Source organism: Lampetra planeri, chromosome 18 (assembly GCF_965212315.1).
Source record: "Lampetra planeri chromosome 18, kcLamPlan1.2.h2, whole genome shotgun sequence".
Classification (NCBI taxonomy): Eukaryota; Metazoa; Chordata; class Hyperoartia; order Petromyzontiformes; family Petromyzontidae; genus Lampetra; species Lampetra planeri.
In genome coordinates, this window is record NC_136124.1 from 5,599,279 (window position 1) to 5,608,409 (window position 9,131).

Sequence of the window (9,131 nt, forward strand, 5' to 3'; positions counted from 1 at the left end):
ATAGTGTAGTGTATCGTGTAGTCGTGTATCGTGTATAGTAGTATGTAGTAAATTTCGATTTAAAGCTTTCGTGACTGCAGGGATTCATCTTCTTGGTTCTTTCGGTAATGTCACGTAGAAGGGAAATAATAAAATAATACAAATAAAACATAATAAAATACAATTCTCACGACGAAATTCAGACGCTGTCTCCCCGACAGACCTGGTCTTCACCTGAGGACGGCTGCTTGCGTTGTGGCCGAAACGTCGTGAGAATTATTTTATTATGTTTTATTTGTTATATTTTATTATTTCCCTTCTACGTGACTTTACCGAAAGAACCAAGAAGATAGTATGTAGTAGTGCTTGAGCCCGTCACTAGGGATAGGGAGGTGTGGACCGCCACTACTCAACACGCTGCCGCCGCGACCCTTGCGGACTGAGAAACGAACGGGGAAACGAACGTTCCGCGTAATGGCCCTATTGCCATGGCTAATATATGATTTGCGTTTCGGGCATGTATTTACTATGAAATGCATTTCCAATGAAGAAGGGCCATTGGCCGAAACGTCACCTGTTCCATATTTTTGATGAAAGTTTAGATTTTTCGTTTGTTGTTTTTGTTGCACCACTGGCTCATGCAGTATCACCATATAATCCATCAGAAAAATATACATTTCTTATCGTGCATACAGCAAATGGACAGCTGGAGAAATATCAAAAATTGAAACAACAAAAAGTGTAATCGAGTACATATTTTAACTCTTACGACACGTGCGCCTTTCGGCCACGCTTTCACGCGCGCGTGTCAGACGAGCTTCAGAGTGTACACGTCTGTCCATTCGCCCGCTTGCCACGTGCAACGAGTAGAGCAAGGCTGGCGAACTACTTGATGGCTGTCGATGATGGTGAAACAAATTCTTAGGTTTTTTCGGTAAAGTTATGTGACTTTACCGGAAAAAAACCTAAAAAAAAACCTAAGAATATGATTCCTTGCAGTCACGAAAGCTTCAAATCTAGAATGGTGAAACAACATTCACATCATCGCCCCGTTCGCTTGCATGTGTTATAACAGCTATTACAATGATAGTGATATCGTAGTAGAAGTAGTATTTTATTGAGGGACTTCGTGTTGTATTGGTGTGGTCTGGGACTCTTTTTGCTGTTGTTTTACTTCCTTTCTTAAGCCTGGAAATTGATGTACTTGTGGAATTTAAACTTATATACTCTTCATTTATTTAAGGAGCGGCACAGTGACGAGTTGTCATCTTCCTCGCCTGGTCTACAGGAAGTCGGTGGTTCGATCCCGACCCTGATGCCTGTATATTTGGAGTTTGCATGTTCTCCCCCCTGGTCACATAGATTTTTTTTCTGAGGTTCCTTCGGTTTCCCCCTCCACATTGAGAAACATGCGCTTAGACGATTTGGCTGCTGTAAATCCCCACGTGATAAGCCACTTTGTTGAGCGATCATTCGTGGCCAGGCTTCTGAAAATAAACGAATGGCTCAGTGGGGTTTACCTGCAGCTGAAAACACCTGTGGATGCACCACACTACGGCAAACCACACAAAAACACAAGCAGCAAAAACAAACTCAATACACCCGTCAGTAAGCCAGCCTCCAAAAGGAAAGACATAAAACAGGGCTATGACCTTTCTGCGTAGTTTCTTTGTTGGTTATATTCTTGTGTTCGCCACTGCCAATGCAGCGTCACCAAAGGGTTCGTTTAATTTTCTACCGCAGGAATCGATTATTGATTTCGAATCGTGAGCAAGGATCGTGACCTGTCATTTTATCCGATCGCGTTGGATGTCGAACACGAGTCGCTGGCATCGTTGTACGTGGACTTACGTGAATAGAGCTTGTGGCATCGGTTGACACGAATTGCATTCGGTAACAAACTGTATCGATCTGCATGATGATGATGATGATGAGTGGATAGCCGATAGAGTCGATCACGACACCACTTTGGAGAGGACAAACCTGGTGCCAGAAGCGTTATAAAACCCTGTAATTAATTCCGTACTCCCCAAAACCCTGGCACGGTTGTCTCACTCGGAATGTGAGCCAATCGCGTCACGAGCCCTGGAGGAAATCGTTGAATCTAGATTCTTAGATAACTGCACGAACGCATGATGCGCCGGTGATCGATGCACCTGAAATGCGCCCGACCTAGACGGACCTCGAAAGCCAAGCAAGGATTTTGAGCCTGGATAAAGCTTGTATGGGTGATCACGCCGTACATCAGATTGTGATTTAGATTTTTTTTTTTAAACAGTAATATATTATTTCTTATCGGGCATCAGAACCGTCCCGAGGGCACGGCGAATCGGTGCGACCGCCCCGAGCCCACGCTTTGGGGGGCCCGAACTTTGACGCAAACGTAGCAGATGTAAAACTTTCGGTTCATCTTCTTGGTTCTTTCGGTAAAGTCACGTAGAAGGGAAACAATAAAAGACATTTTTTTTTACAATAAAATAAAATTCTCACGACGTTTCGGCCACAACGCAAGCAGCCGTCCTCAGGTGAAGAACAGGGCTGTCGGAAAGACAGCGTCCGAATTTCCGACAGCCCTGTTCTTCACTTGAGGACGGCTGCTTGCGTTGTGGCCGAAACGTCGTGAGCATTTTATTGTAAAAATTTTATTATTTTATTATTTCCCTTCTACGTGACTTTTCCGAAAGAACCAAGAAGATGAATCCCTGCAGTCACGAAAGCTTCAAATCGAAACTTTCGGTTTAGTTTGCAGGTGTCAGGGTGCCCCACACGGTGGGATTCGCCCCGGGCCCCGCACCGTCAATCACCCCCCCCCCCCCCATGGGCGGTCCTAGCCACTCCTGGTTTAATGTCTCATCTTTCACGGTGATGCGATTTAACAATCCCATCTATCTGCACGCCTGCCTGACGTCCTCTCGGGCATATTCACTCCTTTGGTAGTCACTCCGTTGTTAGTCTCGACTACCGGCCATCACCCCCGTCTCGCGTGTCCTTCCCAAACCCCCTTTTCCTGACTCCCAATATCACGTCTCAAGCTCTACGTCTCTAACTTAGGCATGTCGTCCTCCCGTGCACGTGTTCCCCTTCCCGTCTCAGTGTGATTCGAACGAGATGCACTTTTCGCAAATCTTGCCGCACTTTGTAGATGCTGTTCCACTTTCTTTGTCCGTGTCTATGTTTCTGATTCGCGCCACATAGCAAGCCGAAAGCTAAACTAATGAAACACAGCAACATACCCACGTGCCAATCATTACATAAGTTATAGATGGACGAAAATGCTGAAGTTCCAAAAACAAATAAAATAATTGCGCGCGCGCGTGTGTTACATAACGACTTTCCCCAGCATTGCCGCGGGAAGGGCCTCCGCTGGTAGGTAGTTGGCCTATTCTTCCACGTTGGTTAGACGTAGGAGTACCCACATTTCTCTCCACCACACGTGCCGTGTAACTCGACCGACTGAGATGTACCCCCTTATCCTGCTGGGTGGACAGAAGCAGGGGGCAGGGGGGGTGGGGATTCCAAAAACGTGACCCATTGTTGTTAACTATCACACGGTGGAATATAATTATCTATAATCCAAACATTTACTTTTGGCCTCGTGACGTTATTGGCTTACTTAGTATAATTTGTACTGACATTCCACTGATTTGACACCTGTAATAATATACGAGCTGTGTGAGGTGTGGTTCGGGTGCTTGTTCATCACCGGATCACCTGAAGTGCGCCAGATCTCGTCAAAAGCTAAGCAGGTTGAGGCTGGAATAGTGATTGGGCGGATGAGCACCATGCGTTACACGCGGGGCGACGTTATGGAAAGTGAAGATCATTACGGGAAAAGAAAAATCCATTGTTGTACTGTACTATGTCCCCACGTCTATGCTCCCTTCCTGCCAGTAGTGTGTTGACACCTGTAAACATGTGTATTGTGTATCTCGTATGTAATACACGATAATTTGTATTTACATAGCATCTACGATGAACAGCATGACATTAAATAGGATGGCGCGGTGACACCATAAGGCCGGCTCCCTGAGTTCCATTGCTGACCACGGCTACCATCAGTGGTGAGTGATTTCCGAGCCGGTTTTGGGCACCACTGCACCCGACCCCGTGCCGTCCAGCGTATAGTCGAGCATCACCCACGACCCACATCGTGCAGAGAAGCAGGCAGGCCGTCATCCAGCAGTGGACTGACGTACACCGACACACACGTGTGTCTTCCTTGTTCGCCAGCTGATGCCACAGCCACTCCCGCACCGTTTCCGAACGCACGCATCATTCGACCCGAAATGAAACCAACTGGCAAACACGCTGCGTTAGTGTTACTTTAGTCAGCATCGGTTTTTTTGTTGTTTTGCAAATATATTTCAGTCGCAGCCTTGGTTGGCCGGGCGGCAGTGGCTACGTCGCACGCGGCCTGTAATCCAGCACTGTGGAGGCAGCATGCGACCAGGGTTAGTGGATCACACAAAGATGTTGCGAAATTCCCGTCCCCGTGGGCGTCGAGTAGCCACTATCGCGCAGCCCGTCAGGAGAAAGCGGTTACAGCAGAGCGCGCGGCCTTATATCATCTGTCCCGTCTGTGTGGGATAGAGCGTTACCCCCTCGCACGCGTGGGCTCTTCTCCGCGTGTGATAAAGTGTGCACCACTTTGTGGGAAAGTCAACAGTGGTTGCTCGGATGCAGAAACTCGCTCCCACCCACCATAGGAAACGTGGAATTTCTACCACCGGCTCAGGGGAGCTGTAAACGGGACATGGGCAAAATATCATCTCTCTTGACTTTTCACTTTTTGAACATCGTTCGCTGAAACGAACACCGTCACTTCCCCGCCTGCGCGCCGGTGTACTCTGCATCCAGGGCAGCGGTGACGGTGGTGGAAGAGGGGGGCGAAGGGGAGGCGGTGGCGGTGGTGGTGGAGGAGGAGGAGGAGGAGGAAGAGGAGGAGGTGATAATTGCCCTGCGTCGATGCTTACGCAGCGCGGCGCTGTCGGGATGCAGCAGTCGCAGATGGTCGTGGTAAGACTCCGGGTCGCTGGACGTGAAGCCACAGATCTCGCACACGAACAGCTTGGAGCGGCGCTCCTTGAACGAGTAGAGCTGCTGCACACTGTGAATCTTGTGCAGGTGCGACTCGAGCGAGCACCGCTGCGTGAACGCCTTGTCGCACGCCTGGCACTTGTAGGGGCGCACACCTGCACAGGCGGGGGTGGTGGTCAGTAGCGTAACGAGGGTGGGGCCTTGCCCCCCCCCCCCTCTGGTGGCCAAAGCAACGAGTTGGGGCCCCCTTCACAATCACCGTGAGACATGTTTTCAACATCAATGTACAGGAACAAACACTTATTATGTGAAGACGGAGCGCCCCTACAGCGTTAAGTGTTCGAGACCGTGAACGTGACGATGTGATGAGACAAGAGAAGCCGCGATATAGAAAATAGCCTCTAGGTGCGACCGTGCGAGACAATCAAATATTGGGGGGGGGGGGCACCTGACCGATTGCCGCACCCCCTGAGCTGAAAATGTCGTCACTCCGCCACTGGTGGTGGTCACAGCGTCGGTGATTCCCGAACTAATTTAAGTTGATTTTGTCTAACCAGGTGAGACCTCAAGAGATCACGGAATGTCAATCTCATTTTGCAAGCATCATACACTGGCGACGCATGTGCACGTGTGCTCGTGTGCAATACATTGGGGCGCTGTGATGATGGTGAATTTAACTCAGTGCACACGTGGACTGCACGTGGTCTGCGTTCGGTGTGAAAGGGTGGAACGATTCCCCACTTACCATGAATTCAGGGTCACTCTTCGGCTCAAGTGTCGATTTATTTTTTCTTTTCAGTAGCGCCTCTGTTGGCTGTAGCGGCGTGAACCCCGCTGCATGTTTTAATTGTATTGTTCTGTGCTTATCCAGGCGATGACTCATTTTTCAACAGTGACCTGGGGCATAAGTCTGACAGTAGGGGGCGATGTCTAACCCAAATCGAGTAATTTTTGGGGTTGTTTCGAATTTCGCTAATTTGGCACGCAATGGCCCACTTTTTGCGAATGACGTCACTGAAGCAGACGGCGCGTAGTGTTGCCATGGTTACTACACCGGCAGTACTAATCAGGGCGGCCGCTGGAAACCGAACCGTGAACCTCTTGCATGCGACCTTTGTAGAGACACAGAGTATGCAGTTGTCGTATCGCCATCCTGCCACACTAACTAATGTGGCCACAATGTGTCCTCTGTTGAGTTTGTATAATCATACACGCGGTATGGTAGGGTGATGTCAGGAGATTTTTTTTCTCAATCGATATTTCCTTTCAAAACGCTGCTAGGCTGACTTGCAGTCGGCACTATTAGCCTTAGGTAATACCATCGGAGTCTCCTTCACTACGCCCCCTCTCCCCTCCCTGTACTCAGTCGCGTTTCCGCTGCTCTTCCCTCTTGGCTGCCCTCCATTGGCATAAACTTCCACTCCACATCAAACAGGCAACTCCACGAAAGACGTTCCGTTCCTGCCTTAAGACTCATCGCTTTTCAATAGCTTATCCCTCTCCTACTTGCTGTCCTCTTTCTTAAAACCTTAACCCCCCACCCCCTTCCCCTCCCTAACCTCGCCATCGTCTTTTTACCTATCATCACCCTTATTAACCATGCAAAAAACGTTTTAACTACACATTTGTACCATCTTATTTCACAGGTACTATTCTACTTTACCGAGTGTTGACATCCCCAGCGTTTAACAGTACTCTCCTTTTTGTATTTCATTGTCAACCAACACCGGGTAGTACAACAGCATGTGCACCTATTGTTCTCTTTCAGCCCCCCCAACCCCCCAACACGTTCCATTCAGATAAGCCCCTCCCCCCTCCTCCCCCCTTAACTTGTATTTAAGAGCTTGTCTCTTGGAATTTTGCCTCACGTGATACAGTAAATTTAGCTGTGACGGTCCCACCTAATGACGGAGACTTGTGTTGCCTCCGAAACGTCGTGATTTATTATTTTATTTCTATTATTTCTACTATTTATATTTTATTATTATTTTATTACTTAGTTATTAATTTTTTACCTACGTGACTTTACCGAAAAAACCTAAGATTATCACCCTTCCTTGCCATGCCTTCCCCTCCCCAACACTCAAACCCCATCCATTTTCCCCATCAGCCACACACGAGTGTACCATTTATAATTCTTGTAAAGCGATCTAGATTTGAAGTTTTCGTGACTGCAGGGATCCATACTCGTTGGTTCTTTCGGTAGAGTCACGTAGGTAGAAAATAAAATAAATTAAATCACGACGTTTCGATGGCAACACAAGCAATCGTCATCTCCCACTTCAGCAACAAGTTTTCTTGCTGTGGTTTCCCCACCTGATGATGATTGCTTGTGTTGCAATCGAAACGTCGTGATTTAATTTATTTTATTTTATACCTACGTGACTTTGCCGAAAGAACCAACGAGTCTTGCAAAGCGCTTTGACAAAGGCGCTATATAAAATCTGAGAACAGAAACGTACACGGCCCACAATAATCCTATACTCCTGTAATGAACATGTTTTTTTCTTATAAATCCGTTCATCACCAAGTTGTCACTTGAGGCTGAGTCGACCAAATAATCGTCACTGGTGTTCACCGTGAGCGGGAATCGAACTCGGCTCGCTGGCATCGTAAAACCGTGCGCTAAACCACTACACTGCCGCTCCCCAACCGATGCTACGGTCACAGTACAGACACACACACCGCTCATCGCTGTATAAATGACAGCATCTGTCAATGCGTCAGCATCTGTCAATCCACCCCTGATTAGCACGGTTGGCTACGTACGGTGCGAAAGAAGTTCAACGTGCACACGTGCAATGGGTAAAAAAGGCCTCTTCACGTCATAGCGGAGAGTGTGTGGGTGGGTGGGTGGTGGGCGGGTTCCGCGGGTGGCCGACTTCATATAACAATGCATATCATTTATGTGCAAAAAACAACATTGTCGCTACCATACTTCACCACGCCGGCGCTCCCCCTCACCCGTGTGCGTGCGCACGTGCCGCTTCAGGTCGAAGGTGTCGTTGAAGCCCTTGGCGCAGAAGGGGCACACGTGTCGCTTGACGCCGCTGTGGCACTTGACGTGGCGGTTGAGCATGCGCTGCAGGTTGAAATGCTTCCCGCACACGGGGCACGAGAGCAGGCCCGGCTGCCCGCTCGCCGCGCCGTTCACCTGCCCAGCACGGAGCGACAACGCCGAGAGGTCGGTATGCAATGCACGGTGACACCCCCTCCCCCCCTCCCCCCCCGTTGTACGCCGCTTCGCAAATACGTCGCCCGCTTTTTCGTTGTTACTTTTAATACCGCCACTTGATTCGCGCCGCCTCAAACCACTTCACCCGCCCACCGCCCCACTTGCGTCGCTAGGAGTACGTTGCTGAGTCGTGCCTTGTACTTGTGAGTGTCTTGCGCTGACAAGCCTCACTCCGTTGTCAGCCGGGCAATATTGAGGTGAGAAATTACGCCCGAGATCGGTGACACGCCATATATGTCTCGTGCAGTAATACCCCGATATACGTCGCCCCCTTTCTACGTCGTTTCGCAAATACGTCGTCGCTACCTGATTTGCTGTCGCCTCAACCCACCCACACTTACGTCGCTGACGGCATCATCCGTCTTTGTTCGTATCCGTCGCCTCCACCAGCTGCTACCCTGTAAATTGCTTTGATTTTACGTCGTTTCGATATTCGTCGTCGCACCTTTCAGGAACGCATCCCCGACGTAAAGCGGGCTATTACTGTGTATAGATGTAATGTTGTTGCACTCGCAGTACGCGCGCCCTTAAGACGTGACCGACCGTCCGTCCCTCTCTCCCTCCCTCCAGACCTGACATCCTGCCTTGCCCTTCAGCCAGCCAGTCGGCAAAACTTTTTTTCTCTTACTTTCGTATGAAGCGTGATTATTGGTGAGGTTTCAAGCAAAGGCCCCCCTTTTTCACGCATATTAGGCAACGTGTCTGAGAATGGTCCTTCAACTATGGTTAGCGACGTCCTGGTCAATGGCTCTGCATATACAATAGGCGACGTGTCATACAATGGCCCTTCTTCATTACAGAAATACCATCTCGCCTCACTTAGCTGAGAGATAATATCTAATGAAAGGGCTATGAAGAAGGGACATTGTCCGAAACGTCA

At 49.0% G+C, this 9,131-nt stretch overlaps 1 protein-coding gene across 1 annotated transcript; it reads right to left on the reverse strand.

Annotated features, from left to right (window-relative positions):
* Positions 1–4,797: 4,797 nt before the first annotated feature.
* Positions 4,798–8,154, reverse strand: LOC144723734 (putative transcription factor Ovo-like 1). The gene is made up of 2 exons (XM_078602669.1): positions 7,981–8,154; positions 4,798–5,171 (listed from the first exon to the last, which is right to left on the reverse strand). The coding sequence occupies exons 1-2, from the start codon at positions 8,093–8,095 to the stop codon at positions 4,798–4,800; spliced, it is 489 nt and encodes a 162-aa protein (XP_078458795.1). The 5' UTR covers positions 8,096–8,154.
* Positions 8,155–9,131: the final 977 nt, after the last annotated feature.

Excerpts from the sequence above, each read along its gene's own strand:
- LOC144723734 (XM_078602669.1), bottom strand. The coding sequence starts at position 8,095 with ATGCTCAACCGCCACGTCAAGTGCCACAGCGGCGTCAAGCGACACGTG. Across the intron at positions 5,172-7,980 it reads GCACGTGCGCACGCACACGG|GTGTGCGCCCCTACAAGTGC; the intron begins GTGAGGGGGAGC and ends CCGCCTGTGCAG.